Source organism: Pelodiscus sinensis, chromosome 6 (assembly GCF_049634645.1).
Source record: "Pelodiscus sinensis isolate JC-2024 chromosome 6, ASM4963464v1, whole genome shotgun sequence".
Taxonomy (NCBI): domain Eukaryota; kingdom Metazoa; phylum Chordata; order Testudines; family Trionychidae; genus Pelodiscus; species Pelodiscus sinensis.
The window spans coordinates 115,368,253-115,388,749 of record NC_134716.1 but is presented as its reverse complement, the minus strand read 5'-3'; the positions used below and the strand labels follow the sequence as shown (position 1 = coordinate 115,388,749).

The window sequence follows — 20,497 nt, the reverse complement described above, 5'->3', positions numbered from 1 at the left end:
CATGGCAGTGTGGACGCGTTCTTGCGCAAGAACTTTTTGCGCAAGAACTCTTGTACAAAAAGTTCTTGCACAAGAAGTTTCCAGTGTAGATAGACCAGGCCTAAAAGTCCCATTTCCAAACAAGACTTATGCATTTTAAAAATCCATAGGACTTGGACTTGCAAGTCACTTCTGAAAATGGGGCATAGGTGCTTTTAAAAATGTTACCCTTAATCATCATTAAACAAACAGAGATGTTCTAGATAATAAAAAATAGTCCTGTCATGAATACAGGGGACTGGACTAGATGATCTCTTGAGATTCCTTCCAGGCCTATGATATCTGCAGCACATGAACACAACCTCTTTTTTGTCATCTCTCTACCAGTTTAAGAGATGAGAAAGGGCATCTTTCCATTTTATTTCATTTGCTGTCAATTGTTTAGAGGATTTTAGTGCTTTTGGCTTAGGGTCAAGACCTCAATATGTGGTCAGGTCAAAGGAGTCAGGCCAGAGTTCGGAGGGCTGGCTTTCAGGAGCAGCTCAGAATTGAGAAAGCACGTTCCTTTGTAATGGAATGAGACCCTGTTTGCTGGCAGAACCCTAACACATTTTGCCATGTACTCCACAATTAATCCTCTTAGCCACACAAATTGAAATTAGAGTTGGCAGAAAGTACAGATTTATTTTCAGCACATGTGGAGGAAGGAGCTTTCAGAAAAGAACACTGAAAAATGGATGCTGATAATAAAGAATGTGCTCTCAGTACTTGGGGGAGGGGGAAGTATTTGGAAGAAGGCATATTAGACTGCCTGAGAGAACTACTAGGAGGAGGAGAGCTGCAGGATTAGAGCAAAAAGGTGGCTTAGAGCCACTTATCCCCCTACTTCCCAGAGACTCGAGCATGAAATCTATCTTGGCCACCTCTGAAGCACCCCAGAGTCTATATTTTACCAATGGAAGATAGATAAGGTCCTGGGAACAGTAAGCAAACTGCCCTGTTCTCTGTGAATGCAAAGGATGTGAAATTCACTAGCACCTACATTTTTATAACGATCCAATTTACAATTCTGCATTAGCAGGGAGATGGATTAGATGACCTATATTGGGGTGACACTCACCTCTTGTGAGCACCCCCATCTGACCAAGGGTGTGTGCCTGCACTCCCTGACTATGTCAGCCTCTTTGGCTATTTCTCCCAATTCACCCCATGTGAAATACTCAAAACCCCTTCAAGGTATATCTTTACCCGGGCCCATCCCAGTGCCCTCTGTATAGTGTCTCAGTCTACTTTCCCACTTTGGATGAGAGTGGTGCCTCTAGGGCTTCTCCTCCTGGAGACAGCTCCTTGCCCTAGCTCTGGGCTTTACCTCAGTTCATCAGTCTCACCATAGCTCACAGGCTCTAACCAGCTCTCCACTCTGAGTTGTCCATGATGCTGCCACTCCTGCAGCCAGTCAGTCTCCTGGAAGTCTGTACTGCAACTATGTTCTGCTGTGATTTGCAGCTCCTTTTGTAGGTCTTCCTGGACCCTGATTGGCTGGTTCCTCCACAGCTAGTCTAGCCTGCCTGGAGGACTTCTCTCTGGCTGCACTTCTGTAGTGGGGTTTGGCAAGGCCACAAGCCTTCACCAGCGGACATCAGGGACTGGCCCACCACATCACATCACCAAACAAGTCTTCCTCCTCGCAAAGGACTAGGACCGTTGCAGCAGAACTGTCCATTAAAACAGAACTCAAGACAATTTTCCATGACTGAAAACTGCTTCAGTTGCACAATATTAGCTGGAATGAATTATTTGTCCTTTAAAGTATGAAGGTGGTTGAACTTTCAGAACAGTAATGAGAGCAAAAGGAAAGGAAGGTACAAATGGGGTGCCATTGTCTCAGAAATGAGAAGGAGTGAAGGTTGATAAATTTCAACTAGGAAAATTTACAGGGCAAAGAGCTTCTGTGGAAAGGGTATCGATTCTATTCCAGAACAGCACTGGTACGAACCATTGGAGTGACAGCTAAGACGTCGCTTGAAATGGAATCATGTTCACGATAAATACACACACACACACACACACACACACACACATCGCTATGATCACTACAAATGAAACAGCACACAATTTCCAATTAGCATCCAGTTTTAGGAATGCCTGGTCCAAGTCAGCTATTTGGGGTTTTTAAGACAAGAGAGCTTTGTTGGTGATAGCTGGCAGACTGACATTCCTGGGAGTTCATGCCATCTCTTTATATGTGGGACAGATACAGCACAGGAGGGAATTGATGCCAATTTTCCCCTTACTCCGTCAGGGGTTACAGGTTTTTTTTAGTCACCATGCCCATATAGGCTGAATTCAGGGGTGCTCCAAGGCTGGAGTACCCACAGAAAAAAAATAGTGGGTGCTCAGCACCCACCAGCCAAAGCTGATGAGTGGAGCCCCACCTCCCCTCCCAACAGGTGACCCACAGCTGTTTGGTGGCTTGAAGAAGGGCAGAGAGCATTGGGTGGGAGTCTGGAGAGGGGAGGGAGTAAGGGCAGGGCCTCATGGGAAGGGATGCAGTAGACATGGGGCTTCAGGACAGAGCAGACCAATAAAAAATAATAGTCAGCGCCTATGACTAAGCTCCCTCCATCATTATTCAGCTTTATTATTTGTGTATTACCCAAAATGTGTTGGCACTTTACACGCATGTAGGAGGACAAGGTCCCTGCCTCCAGGAGCATACAATCAATGTTGACAACTTACCAATGCAACTAGGTACCTCAGGTGAGACTGCCAAACAAGAATACTGATTAATAAGAGTTTGTGATGGAGGTACTTGGATGCGGACTTGCCTACATGCAGTCCACTAGGAATCAGACACATCACGTAGGCTGCGTCTAGACTGGCATGATTTTCCGGAAATGCTTTGAATGGAAAAGTTTTCCGTTAAAAGCATTTTCGGAACAGAGCATCTAGATTGGCACGGATGCTTTTCCGCCAAAGCACTTTTTGTGGAAAAGCGTCTGTGCCAATCTAGATGCGCTTTTCCGCCAAAAAGCCCTGATCGCCATTTTCGCGATCGGGGCTTTTTTGCGGAACACAAATCTGAGCTGTCTACACTGGCCCTTTTACGCAAAAGCTTTGCGCAAAAGGGACTTTTGCCTGAATGGGAGCAGCATAGTATTTCCAAAAAAGCACTGATTTCTTACAGTAGGAAGTCAGTGCTTTTGCGGAAATTCAAGCGACCAGTGTAGACAGCTGGCCAGTTTTTCCGGAAAATCAGCTGATTTTCCAGAAAAAAGTGGCCAGTCTAGACACAGTCGTAATGTATTATAGGGCTGTGGCTCCTAAAGCATCATCCACTTAAAAAAAAAAAAAAAAAAAAAAAGATGTAATGCATAATTAGTGCCTTGGCTGGTAGCAGGGATATAAAACAGCGTTTAAAATGTTCACCGATCAAACTACATGTTTAACCCTCGCCTGTGGGACATTGGGCCCAGCGATGATGAAGAACCAGCCTCCTGTAGTAATGCTTACCAGGTAACTGCTTAACTCTTTACATACTGAGGTGGTAGGTCTGGGGAAAGAGGGTAACTGAATGAGCAGGAGATTGAACGTACCTCTAACAAGAGAGCTCATTGGTGAGGGAATCCTGCATGCCTGATGCAGATATCCCCAGAAAGCCAAACCCTCTGTCATGTAACAGAAGCACTCTGGCACTTCGCTATTCACAACAAAAATATGTTCTCTATCATTACAGGTATGTGCACTGGAGCACCATGGCTGGATCTGACACCCAAAATGAGGAAGGCCTGTCACCTCAGGTAAATCGCCGTACAACAGTGACAGCTCTCCAGTCCCACTGTAGGTACTATGGGCTGTGCCTACAGTAGTGACCATAAATTTAGCCATTAATCTATATTTCTTCTGCCACTTTGGAAAGGATGAAAAATAGAGCTGCAGTCTAGATACAACTACCAGCTGTATGGAAGAATCCCTGCAGCCAGTACAACTACTACTAGGATGGGGCCCTGCTCAGTATTCCCACAAGTAACTCATCTGCCTTCCCAAAACACAAACCTATAAGCAAGGCCTCAGTTTGTCAGGACAACAGCTCACCCCTGATTGAGGGGTATGATCCGTCAAGTCCCAAACCTCCCAGTATCAAGTTACATAAGGGTACATCTACACAACCAACAGAGACTCACCGGCAGGCAAGATTAAAGACTCACCAGGCCCCTGGGCAAGGTGGGGGTGAAAGCTTTGTGCTCCCAAAAAGGGGCAGCGTCTGGACAGCTCGTCCTCAGCATTGCCTGAACTGTGCCCTCTGCCCCACAGTGCTGCCTGGAGCGTGCCACCTGAGGCTCCCCTGCATGCTGCACTGGGCTTTGGCCGCAATCTAAAGGGCCTGGCACTCAGGACACTGCCGTTATCTGCAGTAGCTGATAGTGGTGGGAGCCGGCAGCCCCATGCCCCTTTGAGTCACTGGCCCCCAGGGCAATTGCCTCCTTTTCCTCCCCACATTGGCGGGCCTGCTCGCAGCAGTGCACATCTCTACACAACAATTTAAGCCCAGGTTCAAGCCAAATCCCACTCACGCCCACATTTCAACATGTGCTAACCTAAGGCTCAGACTCAAAGACCCAGAACCCTGCAGGGCGGGTTTCCTGTGTGCACACGGACCCCGCAGCCCCTCGATGTATCCCAGAGTTCTTTGTGGTGGAGGAGCAGCACTGAAGGTAGCCAGCACAGCAGCCAAAAGCTCCATTACTGTCTGGCTGAATGCAATCCCACTTCGCTCCTCCTACGCCGACAGCTCTGCCTCTAGCTCCTCCTCACTGTTGTGAGCAGTCTGCCTGGAACAGGGAGCAAAACTGATAAGTAGGAGGAAGCTCCTGGACGTTGGGATGCTGGTAATCGCCCCTCTCTTGGCCAAGAATAATTGGGAGCCCTGCCATTCCCTCACCCTGCAAGGCAGCCGCTTCGTCCCACTGTGGCTGTGTGTGCAGGGGTGAGTGGGCTGCATGCACTCTCTGGGGTGTGCTGAAGCGCGCATGCATGTGCGCACGCACACATGGGCACACACACACACACACACACACACACACACACACCCTCCCCCCCAAGATTCGCACTTCACCATTCAGCAGGCACCAGGCTGGTGTGAGCAATATTTGTTTTTCCCTCTGAAACCTAAATTGTGTCAAACTTTAAGACAAACACCTCAAGAAAAATAAATGAATAAAAACTCCAAGCAAACAAAACCATCTTCATGGAACATCACATTTTAAAAATTAAACATTGCAAAGTTTTATTTTAATCGTTCGACAGCTCTGGAGACTGATGTGCTAATTACTCTCCAAACAGGTGCACATGGGCATTCCCTGCCAACATGACGCAGACCGGGGATGGAGAGCCTAGCTCTTTGATTACAGCCTTCTCCCACTGCATTCAACCTACTGACAGCCACCAAAGGAATTAATTATGCAGTTTATGTACTCAGGCTCCTTAAGAGTCAAAATTCATAACCTACAGTTCAAATGCAGTGTAGACACTCAAGCCCAGCGTTCCCCAAGACAGCACAGCTGACTCGAGTCTCATTAACCCTTGGCTTACGTTGCCATGTAGACATAGCCAGTGAGTCTCAGAGCTCAGGTCAACTGACTCCGCTCACAGTGCAGGGATAAAAATAACAGGATCTGGCTGAAGGTTAGGTGCTGAGACTCAGTGATGTAGGATATGAGAAAATGTAAAAGTAGGTGTATGTTGATTCAATCTATAGATTCAGTCAACAAACCTCTCTCTTTCTTTAGGGAATTAGTAAAAACATGGAGTAAGGGTTACCAGTCGAAGTCGAGAGAGGAAAAGGAAGGTAAAGAGGATACATTACTGGTGACAGTTTCAGCAATACTGAACTAGTATGAACTTTCTCTGTGGAGACACAGACCTCCTCAAGTGGGCCAGATGTATCATGCCTCCTCCCATTCCCATATCTCCATAATGAAGAAATAGACAGATTCAACAGTATTTCACATACAGCGGGCACGGAACAGAAACATTTTAACAGCTTACAGTCATTATCAGCTTGCGACCAATTTACAACCGGTGACCTACACACAGAAAGTTGCCTAAAGTAATCTATCCCAACGGTTTAATTTTTTTTCCCCACCACCCTTAATAATTATATAAAAATCTAGTTAATACAACTATGTTTACATAATCCTAATGTGTGGATCTCACTTGTGAGACCAAGACAGATCCTAAATATAAACACAAGAATAGAAACTTCCATTTACTAGACAGAAGGAGAATACCAATTCTGAAGCACCGCACCCTGAATTGGTGCAGCTTGCTAATGCTAGAAACAAATGCCTACATATTGTTCAAAATAGAATAAAAATCAATGTCACTTCTGTTGTGGCAGCTTTACCTCCATGATTGGACTGGATGCAAGGACCTTCTCTTCAATGTTGGTCTCACTGGCAGAGCCACCAACAGATGCGAAGAAGCGCATGGCATATTTGGCAGAGACTGTCTTTCCAGCACCAGATTCTCCACTTACGATAATGGACTGGTTCTTCTCATCCCTGTGGGTCAGAGAAAAGCTTTTTATAAACTCATCCACTTTTTAAAAGTTCAAGGTTGTGTTTCCCACCATTAATGAATCTTGCAATTGTGGTTTTGCATTTTCGTATGCATCTTGGTTTGTTAAATGTTTTCCTTGCCTGTGTTGATTCTAGAATGAACGAAGTTTTCACGCTATTGACTAAAACTTTACTGGCAGCGTCAATATGATAAATTTCACAATTGGAAACTTTGAAAAGTTAATGCTTCTGAGCATCTTACAACAGAATTCCTTTAAGCTTCTCATCCAGTGCTACATCACAACACACCACTGCCTTGTAATGCAAGGAGCCAGCATTCTGACATTTACTTCCCAGCGCAACAGCTCTTCAATAACTATAATTCTGATGTTTAAGATTCCTCCTATCATTACTCAAGAGGATTCTGCTGGGTATCGGCTGTTGACTTCCATGCTCTCTTGGTCTCTCCCACACTTCATTCCTTTTAAAAAGATAATCTGATGTTTCAGCTAAGCATTCACAGAGAACTGGATCTACAATATTATGTTAATATGGCCTCTAATTAGGGAGCTCATGGCTGTGGGCTACAACTGAGATACAAGTTTGTACATGAAAAACCAAGTTAAAACACAGGTCATATACTCCTGTGGATCAAAACTCTACTACCCAAACCTCTGCATTATCTGGATCACCCTCCTGATCCGCCAGCGCGAGGTATATGCTGTAGCGGGACAAGGAAGGGATTCACATTAAGCACATAGCTTCAGGCAGAGAGAAGAGGTACCCACAAATATGACATGCAGCACTGTTTAGTTGAAGACTGTAAGAGTGGCATCCCTAAAGCAGATTGAAGAAATGACGTAAGGTCTCTAAAGAGGGAAGCTTTGGAGTTAAACTGGTGTAAAGATCTGTGAAGGTTGTTTCTCTAATCTTGCTGAAGAACTATTTGCTGGGTTTCCTGTGGAGAGTCATTTGCCACATACAGCATGAGATCAATAGGACCAGCACCTATATTCCAAAAGAAAAAAGTCTCTGCCAATCTGATCCAAGGGACAAGTCCCAACCCCGAGTAATCAGTTACACCTTGCATATGGGGGTAAGACCCACCAGCCAGCTGGGAAGTAATCCTTCGGAGTAATTTCCCATCTAGTGTCCCATCCCCAATCATTAGAAATATTTACTACTCATAGTTGCAAATCAGTCCAGTCAGGAAAATCAGGCCACATCAGCTCAGTGCAGCACTAATAGAGCATGTAAAATCATATTCACAGCAGCCTGACCTAGGATAAATAATAGTTTAAGCCCAAGAGAATCAATGTGTAATGGGGTGCAGTCACAGAAGATCCCCTGCAGGTGCTTCCTGGAGTGCTGACAAAGCCATTGATACTTGCCTCTTTGCTCTCTGGGACTTCTCACTGCCCTGTCCGGCTGGGCCAGCGAAGGCACAGAGCTGAAATCACTGCCCCCCAAGGAGTAGTACAGACACTGAACCTCTTCAGGTTCAAGGAAAATGCAGTTTTTGGGTACAGCTTCCTGGGATACCACTCCTCAAATGGGATCAGAACCCCAAATGAATTTTTTAGGTAAGCCCCCTTTAACAATGAAAGGAGGATGTACAGACTGATTACTCCCCCAGGTAACAATTATTTACACAGGGCTTGATAGTAAATAAAAGTGATTTTATCAAGTATAAGCAGTAGGATTAAGTGGTTGCAAGTGAAACCAGGGAGAGCAAAGTAGATTACAAATCACGCATAGCTAATTTTAACACTTGTCACAAACTTATTACCAACTCACGCTACAACTGTTCTTATTCCACCTAAGCCTCCAAACCAGGGAAGTTCCTTGGGGTCCCTGGTTTATCCTCTTGCGAGTGCCATGCCAGCCAAAGACAAAGGGACAGCTAGCTTCCCATTGGTTTTATAGATTCCACTTTGGGCAGGCCTTCTGTTTCTACATTCTACCCTTACATGGAAAGTTACCTGGTCAGACCCTACCAGTTGGGGGTGTCACATGACTTTCTAAGACCAATCACTGCTTGGACTCAAAAGAAGCTGTTTACAGGTGATCACCCAGACATTGAGGGAAGCTTCCTTGATGGCTTGTATTTGCAGATTTAAAACAATAAACCATTTGAAACTCCATATATCTAACTTTACACACAAGAATGATACATACAACACAGGAAGATATACAGAGGCAGCGAATTATGATATTAAGGTTATATGAGGTCACTTGTCCAAAACATCTTTTGAGTTGTACACATCTGTGTCCATTAATCCATTTAATAAAACACGAGGGGATTTAATCACAGAATGCACCTGAGTCAAATCCCCATCCCATTCTGAATATCTTGTGGCACCCATAAATGACTGGCACATGGATCTTGTCTTCCACTGCATATTTTACTGGACTTTTTTTCCAAACACACATTTGCAAGGACAAGAGAAACGCAGCCTACCATATTATTAACAATGGCAAAGCTTACAACTAACTACTGTTCTTTAAAGAAGCTGCTGAAAGTGAGCTTTGATTACGTCATGTTCAATCCATGGGACCAAGAGGTCACCCATTCTTTCTAATTAGTTAAGCAAAAGACTGTGGCAGAACCATGTCAAAGAAAACCATGGAAGTCTTTGCAATGTTGAATCTTTTCTGTGTTACTTTAGATGACCCCAAAAATGTGCTTATCCGTGGATTCTAGTTGACAAAATAACTGTGTGTTTTTTTAATAGGCTTAAGTTTTAGGAAGTAGTCTTGTTTTCAGAACCTGTTAAGGATTCTTAAAATTAAAAGCTGGCTTCCTTGAAGCTTGTGGTCTCTCAAGTGTTGCTATAGGATTATTGTTTCCTACCACCTGCCTATTAGGAGGGACACTCTAGAATGGTATCTGTCACATCCTGGAAACATTTGTTTTGTTTTATTTTATCCATGGAGATGAAATCTAAGTGAACTCTGCTTGCTGTCTTTGGTTCCCTAATGAAGCCAATAAAGCATTACTGACTGGGGGAGGGGGCGGGAAGGAGGAATTCTAACAGATTTCAAGTCCCCAATCATGATCTATCACAGCTTGAAATGAATGGCGCACACAACTGGAGAGACGGAGCCATGATTTTTGCAACTGTATCCAGCAATAAAGTTTAAATTTCTAGCCCTGACAAAGCCCAGCTGCAAGAAACCAATCTTAGAACAGAGAGACACACACACACAGGATCGCCCATTGTCACCAACCCCTCACTTCTGATATGGAGTTTAGCAGCTGCTTTCCCAGAGACTGCTGGACATGAAGGCAAATGTTTTGAGGAAACATTGAAGGCAGAACACAGGGCTAGCTAGTAGAGAGACAGCATGAGTTTCTATCTCTTCTTCTCACAACACATTACAGCTGGCTGCTGTCTAAAGTATATAGAGACTACTCTGGGGTGGGTGCAAGGTATTTTATGTCCTGCCATCAGCCAACACTAGAAATGCATCTGTGGGACAGTAGTTCATTCACCCCCCCCCAAACCAGATGCACATCCTGGACCCTCATGTCTTGCCCTCCCTCTCACTGCTACTTCTCTAGATACTTTTATGATGCTCACCATCAAGGTATCCATTCGTCTTCCATTTAGTGCCCCCAGCCCTGCCCCTTCTGCCCAAGGCCTGGCCCCTTCCAGGAGTGCAATGGGAGAGTCCATCTATAATTATTTCAGGCGTCTATTTCACAAGCTCTGCCTCCAGGCTCTCTCCATGGGATTCCGGTTTGATTACGACTCAGCCATTTCTATGATATTTTGCGTTCTGTTTGCTATTTCTCCTGTCTTTCCATTTTAAATGTGTTGTTCACCCACATGTACTGACCCCCGTGGGAAACAGTATGAGAAAAGACAGAGCAAACACCATTTCCTGCTAATACAATCGGCCTGTCAGGTCACATTTTTCTGAAGTTTCACAAAGATTTGCCTTAACTACTGACCCGCTCCTGTTCAGAATGAGCCAGCTGGGTGTTGAGATTTTCTGCCTTAAAAAAAAAAAAAGTGAAATGCTAGCTACTAAAAACAGTTGAGAGATCAACTGGTTCTTCTCTTTCTAGTTTAATTCTGGATTACAAAAGAACGATCAAAGCAATCATTTCTACAAAAGAAAATGCCTTCTCTCTAAAATTAAGTCAATTATTTTCCAATGAACTGATTTTTTGTTTTTCTCCGTGGCAACAATCAGTGTTCTGACATGTCAGACCATTCATCCCTTCATCCCCAAAGACTGATTCTTGTTTCAAGACATGTGGCACAACTGTGACAGTGATGTGGAGTAGATTCAATGAAAGGGGCAGGATGTGAGTCCTGTCTATGCAGCATGCAAAGAGAAACAGCTCTTGATTTCAAGCCTTAACATGATTTATTTTCCTAAGCTTTACAAAACAAATGTATTTTTTCCTGTATACATCAGAAACCCCAGGGGCAGAAAGACACTACAGAGTTCAGCTAAGATGGAAGCATCAGTCATTTCAGTTTCCCTTTTTAGCCAAGTACATTCCGACTGACAATGTTACCCTGGGGAGGAATTCTGTGTCAAAAAACTAAAAATTCTGCACATGATATTTTAAAATTCTGCAAAATTTTGCATATTTTGTCAAAGTAACTCAGTAGAATCACACCAATGTTAATTATTTTAGTAATTTATTTCATAATGCCAGTCAGCAAGTATGTCTGTAACAATGACAACAAAAAACAACATTCAGGAAATTTTTGACAAATAGATTCTTTACTCGGTACTAGGAGGCTGCACCGCCTGCTGTCTACACTCGCCAACTCCCCTCTCTCTGGGGGTAGGTGTCTGGTCAAGGGGTAGAGGGAAGGAATGAGCTGGGGTGTGGCATCTCGGCAGAAGGAGTAAGGGAGCTGGGGGGGGGGGGGGAGGTTAGGCTTGGATGGTGGAGAGGAGGTGGGGTGGCCAGGGTGGGAGGAAGCGGTCAGGCTCAGATGGCAGAGGGGACCCGAGAGAGAGATTGATTAATAGAGAACTCTGAATAATAGTTCATTTAAACTACAGTACCGAAGTTTATTTCCTGAATCCCTCAGAAGCAGTGCAAAGGCTTGGGGGGTAATGGAGAAGTTAGGGTAGAGCAAAGGAACTGCTGGGAAAGAGATTGGGTATGAACTTGAAACTCTGTTGAGTATGGGTCAAGTGGAACGGGGTGGTTTGGTGTGGGAAGCGATTGTTAGGGAGTGTTCCGAGTGCAGGCCTGGCTGACTCCTAGCCTCTCTCATTCAGTCAGGCACATATGCCCCTATTCTCATGCACCCCAGGTGTCCTCCTACCCCCTGTTCAGATGTGTCCCACCACCCAAACTCAGACACCCTATCCCCTTGTCCCCATGCACCCCTTCTCTTGTGCCCCCATGTATCTGTCTCCATTCCGCTACCACCCTTCCCCCGTAGCTCTGCATCCCTCTTCCTCAGCCCATGTGGCCCTTCACTTCCATTCCTTTTCAGCTCCTGCCCCAGTTTGTCCTCCCCTCACTAATCTTTATGAGTTCTTGTCTGACCCCTCCCCTACCACAGCAGCCCCATGCTGTTTCACCATATCTCCTGTCTCCTAATCTGGTCCAACAGGCACTATGAAGAAGGCTCTGCACTCTCTCTTTTCCCTATCCTAGCTAGGGCTGGCCAAGAGTAACCGCTGTGTTCTAGCCCCACAGTTCCCTCTGATGGGCAATGGCAGAACTGCACCAAGTTTTCAGCAGAAACTATTTTCTGCAAAAAAACAAAATGTAAATATGCATGGCACATGAAATATGTGTGCGCCACAGAATTCCCTCAGGAGTACAATTTACACTTGCATTTATAGCAACACACAGGCCAACAGTTGTGTGCCATTTACTGTTATTTACATTTGTACTGCAAACAAGCATCTCAGTACTGCATTGAGGTGCCCTCTTTAAAAAAAAAAAAAAAAAATCCTAACAACACATGCGTAGGGACAGAAGGCTCAAAGTGGAGCCTAGCAAATGTAAGCTTGGAAGAATACACCCAGCATAGCATCCATACAAACCCTTGCAAATGTATCGGTAGGAAGTTCAGCGTATCATTTGTGGCTTGGCTTTGATCTGACAAATCAAATTCCATAATGAAAACCGAAGTATTCTGAAATAACACAGCATGGTTCACAGTTGCGTGTGCCATGCTTCTTTGTTAATTGCTCTGAGTTAGAAGAGATCAACTTCACTGGTTAGAGAAGAGAAATACTGAAGAATCTTGGGATTCATTAAAACAGATTCAGTTAATGTTATTTAGGGGCTACCTAAATAATAAGATCTTCTATATCACCTACTCTGAAAGCATCAGCTTTCAGCATAGCTCCTCAGCCTCTGAAATGCAATTTCTCCAATCATATCCCTTCAGAAATCTGAGGGAATTTAAAAAGACCAAATTCCTCCCCTTTTAGGATTAGGCCCATTTTAGTCACTATGATCCTGATTCTATCCCAACACTTCATATCTGTGCTGTTGAAATTCACTCATGGCCAACCTAACCGTCAGCATAGGAATAAATTTCATCCCAGATATATAATCTATATCCAAGGCACAGAGAAGATTAATTGAAAAGGCTGAGCTAGGATTAAAGAATTCTAGTTTCAGTGCCGACACAGCTTCTCCGGCACGGCCTTGGACAAGTTGCTCACCTTTCTCTCTCTGTCGGACGGCATTAAAGAGATACCACCTCCCCTGTCACACAAGGTTCTTGTGAGGATACAGTACCTCCAATACTGGCCTCTGCAAAGAAGTATTAGGAATAGATGAAGTGTTTTGAAGATGAAAAGTGCTTGATGTCATTATCTGTAGTTAAGCTTAAGCCACAAAGTCAGGGCTAGAGTCACTACACAGCTAACACTGGCTATCAAGTAGCTGGAAAATCTTTCTGCCAGGAGGATACGGAAGAAATAGCCGCAGAGACACAAGTGATAGAACATCGGAGTAGTTACACTGGATCCGAACAATGGTCTATCTAACTCAGCCTGTGTCAGCAACCCATGCCAGCTGCTTGAAAGGGAATGAACAAGAGAGGTAATCAAGTCAATCACCCAATTTCCAGTTTCTGGCAAACAGGGACTAAGATGGTTGTAATGGCACATGGGCCATCCACAGAGCAATACTTTTTCTGACAACCATTTTAATCATGCCCATGCTTGATGTACTTTGCATCATGGTGGCACTGGTGTGCTCTAGGGACTCTGGAACCAAGTATCTGATAGGGCTTAGGGCTTCTAGAGACACTGCACCTTCAAAGCACTACACTGTGCTTATAGCTTACAACCATTCTGAATGCAGTGGGCACACAAGTAGGTGCAGATACTCCTGGCACCATGGTCAAATCTGAAGTTCTTCCTCAAGGGTGAAGAGCACACAGTGTTGAGGATGTTTCCTCATTAGCAGTAGCTACTGAATTCCTAGATAGCATTGAAGCCTGGATGTTCACATTAGCAACCCAGCCATTCATAACCATTAGCTGTAATAAGTGGCCATGAGGAGAGAATGATAAATTAAGCACAACAGAAGTAAATGTGTAAAGAGAACGATGATCAAAGATAAAGGAGCATACAGGTATGTGTATTTATTTATGCATATTCACATTTTAAACTAACAGCCCCTTTAAAGAATAAAACATTTCCCACATGTGTCAAGATGAATAAAAACAATGCTTCATTATGGAGCAAATGTCTTTGTTTAATGATGATTAGTAACATCTCTTCCTGAAGAGACTCAGGGGCCATGAATCATTAACACACATTTGAGTGGAATAATTAGAACCTAGAGCACTCATGCTGCTAGAGGTTTTTTTAATGTGCGTTTTGCTTTTAAATCTCCCTCGGTGCACTTCTAAAAAAATCCACACTTATGTTAGCATTTTACCAACTACAGGCAGTCCCCGGGTTACGTACAAGATAGGGACTGTAGGTTTGTTCTTAAGTTGAATCTGTATGTAAGTCGGAACTGTCGTCCAGATTCAGACACTGCTGAAACTGACCGCCAGTTCTGACTTACATACAGAATCAACTTAAGAACCCCAGGCGTCCCCAAGTCAGCTGCTGCTGAAACTGATCAGCAGCTGATTCCAGGAAGCCCGGGGCAGAGCAACTCTGCCTGGGGCTTCCTGTAGTCAGCGCTGGTCAGTTTCAGCAGAAGCTGACTTGGGGACGCCTGGGGCAGAGCAGCTGGGGTGCTGCCGGGTTGGTCCAGTAGTGCCCAGAGCGGGCGCTGCAGGACCAATCGGCAGCGCCCCAGCTGCTCTGCCCCAGAGTCCAAAACAAAAGCCTGGTCTGCTGGGGGGGGGGGGGGGGGGAAGCACACTAGCTGCGCCCCCCCCCCCCCCCAGCAGACCAGGGACACGGGGAGCAGAGCCTCTGAGGCTTTGCTCTGGCAAAGCCTCAGAGGGAGGGACCCTGCCGCTGCTGCCGCTTCAATCTGGGTGCCTGTGGTCTGCTGGGGACCGTCTCCAGCAGACCAGGGGCACCGGAGCAGCTTACGAACGGGGCTTTCTCGCCCCGACTTCCGCCCCGACTTCTCACCCCGACTTCGTAAGTGCGGATCCGACATAAGTCGGATCCGCGTAAGTCGGGGACTGCCTGTATACCAAAATACACCACCGGCAAAGGAGCTAAATGCTAAGTAAGGGCACATCTACCCAGCAGAGTTAAAGTCGAATTAAGCTACGCAACTTGAGCTACATCAATTGCATAGCTTAAGTTGGAATAGCTTAACTTGGCTTTTGGCGCTGTCTACATAGCAGAAGTCAAAAGAAGAGCACTCTCCCTTTGACTTCCCTTAATCCTTGTGAAATGAGAGTTACCAGGAGTTGGATTAAAAAATGCTCCATCTCGCCATTATTTCAGAATAATGGCTTGCAGTGTGGACTCGCTCTTTGTTATTCTGAAATAACTCTACTGTGTAAATAACTCTACAGCCCATGGCACCAGATGTAAAAACGCCATCTGACCTTCAAAAATTGTGTGTGGCATAAAATGCAAGAGTTCAAAAATCAGGATTATTCTGATCAAATTAAGGTCCTGTTAATTCACCAGTTAATACTTTGTGATGCAATTGTTAAAATGTAGAAATATTTACCAATGTTATCACAAGAATGAGAAATATTATGCATTTATCTAGAGCCTCTTGCCCAAACAGCTTTGATAACATTCATGGATTAAGCCATACAACATATCTATTATAGGCAAGCAATCACTTTGCTTTTTAGAGAGAGTGAGGAGAGGGAAGTTAAAGGACATGTCCTCAGGAAGGCTATCACAGAGTAGACCACAGAAAACATACCTTTGATTTCCAGCCATGTTTTACCCTAGCCCTGCTTATCATGAGCTTTATTCTCTAGTATGATCACTTCGTTTACAATCATGGTCATCCTCCAATCTGAGGATAACCAAGCAAAAAGCAATTTTATGCTGTACAGAAAATTCACTCCCCTCTAAAGGAATATAGCAACAGCAAATCTGACAACCAGCATAAGAGATAAAAGTCGCCACCTCTGTATTATACACGAAACAGAAGCTGCAATTCCCAGAGTTTGTGCTTTTTTTCAGAGATGCATTGATCTTGCCTACCCTCCTGGGGGCCTTGTAGGGATTAGGGTTTATTAAATGCTTTGAACATTAAAATTGCTACACAAGTATAAAACGCAGTGCTACTTCGCACATCCCCCTTGAAGGCAGAAGGTTTGATGGACTCTCTCCCACTTTCTTCATTCCCTTTCTCAAAGTTTCCAAATTGCAATGCTACAGGCACAGCTCACTCCAGAGAACATAGGCCTGCTATTGCTTCGGTCAGCCAAAAGGCACAGAAAGGGAGCTATACTGCATATCGTCAGCACTTCCTTCCCTACAGGGCTGGGTCCCAAAGAGCTCAAGGCAGAGGTCAGAAGCCAAACTCTGAACCACTGTGTGGCAGTAGTGCACTACAACCAGATGAAAGACACTGGTTTGGTTGCTCATATCTTTGAGCTTTGATCTGAGGAAGTGGGTCTGGCCCACGAAAGCTCATCATCTAATAAACCATCTTGTTAGTCTTTAAAGTGCTACATTGTCCTGCATTTTGCTTCAGCTACCCCAGACTAACACAGCTACATTTCTATCACTGTTGCTCATATCCATTGTCAGGGAAATGACCAGCCCAGCTGTAAGGGTTGTAGGACAACTTTTGACTATGTGCATTAAGCATAATAAATGCTGGTCTACAATAGTTAATAAAAAGCTTTTAGCAAGTCCCCACTCTATGTAAAAAATACTTTAAGGCTTAATACTAAGATTGAAATAACAAACAACAAGTGGTCCTGTAGCACCTTAGAGACTAGCAAAAAATATAGGTGCTGCAGGACTATACTTTTTTTTTTTAAGGGATTTTTGGTTACAGACTAACATGGCTACCCCTCTAAGATTGAAATGCAATAGGATATGCACTGAAGAATGTTACTCGCATCTCTTTCACATGAAAATATCCCAAACTGATTCACAGCCAAATGCAGCTGATTAGATTGATATTTCAAGCATGACCAGTCATTTTTGTGTGGGGGCAGGTAAAAGATTACATAAAATACCTGCCTATAGTTGGAACAGTACAAAGAAACAAATGGATTCTTAACATTTCTCCATTCTAATATGTGCAGTCTCAGAAAACCTGCAATAGATCTCAGTGAAAACTACTAAAATTAATGTCTAAGGAGGCTCACTACCTGCTGCTTCTTGTCATGGGCTTTGAGATGCACTATCAATTGCAAAAGCTAGAATTTTTTTGAAGCATCAAAGTTTAACTCACAGTTGGTAAGCTAAGCATGGAAGAGTCCAAAATAGATCCACCTAGTGCAATAGGTCAAGAGCATGTCCACACGCACATACCTGGCTTCCAAAGGGCTTGTCCACTTTAAACTGGCTGCTGTGGTAGAAAAGATGCTACTACACTTACGTGAGGTCTCTTGCTGTCACCATCCGTAGTACATCTCCGGACAAGTGGTAGCTATGTTTACTGGAGAAGTCTTCTGGTCAATATAGTGCTGTCTACACCAAGAGTTAGATTAGTATAACTGTGTCACTCAAGGTGCGTCTAGACAGCACCCTTCTGTCAGAATAAGCTCCGCAATTTGCACTATGAAAATTGTCAAAATCGAAAGAGTTTATTTTGAAATTTGGCACTGTTTACACAGTGCCATATTCCAAAATAAGGCAGTATTCCGACAAATCCCTTAACACTCTTAGTGTAGATCAAACCTGTGTGCTCTGGGAAGGTTGTGATTTCCGTTACGTTGGTATCAGCTTGGACTAATACCAATGAATCTCTCTCTTAGGCTAGATCTACACAACCACAGTCATTTGGCCTAAATTATGCCACTTATATAACGTAGCTAGAATTGACATAGCTTAGGTTGACAGGGGATACTTTGCTGTTGACTTACTCTATCCCAAACAGAACTAGTAAGGTATCAGGGGTAACTGGAGAGTGATCTGTGGTCCATCTGAGGGGGTTTGTGCACTGATTGCAAGTGTTGGCCTGGCTGTAGTGTAGATGTAGCCTTAGTTTTTCTATAGCATCCCTAACTTTGAAAGGTCCCAATTCAGCAAAACACTCAAGCCTGTGCCCAATTACCCTTTCTAGTTGGGACCCAACTGCTGCAATTATTCTGGGGTAACTGAGATCAGAGTCTTAGGCTCCCTTTCCCACTAATTACTTTAAGTGCAAGTCTGATCGTAAGTATAGGCACCAAATGGAGGAACTCTGTACAGCTGTTCTCCCTTGAAAATAGCGTTGGAACTGCACCTCATATCTGGGCATTAACATGCATTTGACAGTTCCCTGGAACACCCACAACATGCTCTATGTAAACGTAGCAGGTACAGACTTAGTCATGGCTCAGAACCAGCTGCTGAGCCTTCTGTGCCTGCTTATGTTCTTATGACCTCTCCAGCAAGTACTGACAAAGTGCAACAAGTTAACATAAAAAAAAAAAACTCCAAACGCCTAACTCCAAACGCTATAATTGAAATGGTCTCAGGATCCCTTACACTGAGACATGGTCTGATCCCTTACACAGAGGAAGCGGTGAAAAACCAGTTTCCTCCTGCAATAAATCAAAAATTTATTTCTTTTGGCTAACAGTTCTATGATGCTTATTCTCAGCGCTACTTGAAGATAAGTCAATTTAGCCAAATCTCCTCTATACTAAAAGTTTTATTCATCCCCATATTTGGGCAGATTTATTCATCCCCATATTTGGGGAATCAAGCGGAGCTTGACCTTGCAAAGGAAATTAAAACCAACAATAAAAGGATTCATAGCTACAAAATATATAAACAAGGAAAGAAGAAGCGGGATGATTAAGCACGGAGGATGGGGTGGAGACGAAAGTTAATCTAGTCATGGCCCAAAACAAAAACTAATACTTTGCCTTGGTTTTTAATAAAGGTAATGAGGAGCTTAGAGATAATGGCAGGGTGGCTAATGGAGATGAAGATATGGAAGTAGAAATTACATCTGAGGTAGAACTCAAACATCTTAATGAGATCAAATTGGAGGAGCTAGATAATCGCCTTCTAAGCATATTTAAAGAACTGACACATTAAATTGCAAACCCAAAAAGCAAGGATTTTTTAATGAAGCTGTAAACTCAGTGGCCATACCTTATGACTGTTAATACAGTGCCTATTTTTAAGAAAGGGGGGAGGGTTGACCTCAATTGTGTGCAGGATCTGGGAACACATTTTTAAGTTCATGCCATCTAGCTAATGTTTTGCTCTCCCCCAATAAGATGCATCATCTTCATCTTGGTGGATGATTTGTCTTGCATGCAAAGGACCAGCAATAGGCCTGTGGACCATTGAGTCTGAGAACTTACATGGGACTTGAGTGACACACAGACCTTTTTTGACCCTCTTCTCAAGGATTAGTTCAACCCTATATGTGTGGAGCTGTATGGTCAAGTCCACAGGCATTAAGAAGGAGACAGTCCCTGAGCACTAGAGAAAATAAACAATTGTCTTTGAAAAGCTTGACTTAGAGTACTTGCTAGAGATCTCTTATGTCGTCTGGGGTACTGTATGCAAGTCACATGGGCTTTAATGACCTGTCGTTCCATCCTTATCCTGGAATATTGATAGGCATGTGATGGCAGTGAAGCAATGTCTGGCACTCAATATCAAAATATGGGGCCTGATTTTGATCCCACAGTCATTGGGAGCAGGCTCCACATTCACGCGGTACATGTGTAATGAATGAGAAAGGACAGATTCAGATTCCGTTACACTCACAGCAGTAGAACCACATCAGTTTGGCTTTCAGGGCAATAACTTACCTTTATCAAGTCACAAGACAAAAGAAAAGCACAGAACCTTTTATCCAGCACTATACTTTGAACACACACACGGTTCCATGCAAAAACAATGTATGATTTCGCTTATCCTTCTTACTGCTTTAGCAGTGCATACACCAAGATAATAATCCACCATGATGCAATTAACATGTCACCGCAAAGATCAAAGCATTGCCATATGAAGATCTTAAGATCGGTTCCTATCAAAGACAAGGAAACCCTACAAGATGGGACTAATTAATTAAGATGCCTTTCTTTGTGCAGCTGTTTGGAAACTCACTTCTAATCATGGCTAAATCCTGCTTATTTCACTTTTCTATACAGTGGGTTTATATGAACTACTCATCTGTGTCCATTCTTTTCAAGAATACCTATGGTAACACAAAGAAATGACCTTGATCTGGATTTATGCTGTACCTAATATATTAAGACGCATAACTCAGCTCTGTAGCTACAACAAAACATGATCAGCAATTCCTGTGTGCTATCTCAAACTGGAAGCAAAGTACAGACCACGCAGATTCTACCTGTTCACTGTTGCTTGAATGTGCTTATCCACAACAGATTCATAGTAGAAACAGCTCCAGCTCTATTCCAACCACCTAATCA

General features: G+C 43.8%; 1 protein-coding gene across 2 annotated transcripts in view; it reads right to left on the bottom strand.

Moving 5' to 3' along the window:
• MYO5B (myosin VB) overlaps positions 1-20,497 on the bottom strand; it is a 328,467-nt gene that overhangs the window by 182,887 nt on the left and 125,083 nt on the right. For both annotated transcript variants that reach the window (XM_075932680.1, XM_075932681.1), the window contains exon 5: positions 6,386-6,542. In XM_075932680.1, coding sequence (XP_075788795.1) covers positions 6,386-6,542 — 157 coding nt within the window. The remainder of the gene's footprint in view (positions 1-6,385; positions 6,543-20,497) is intronic.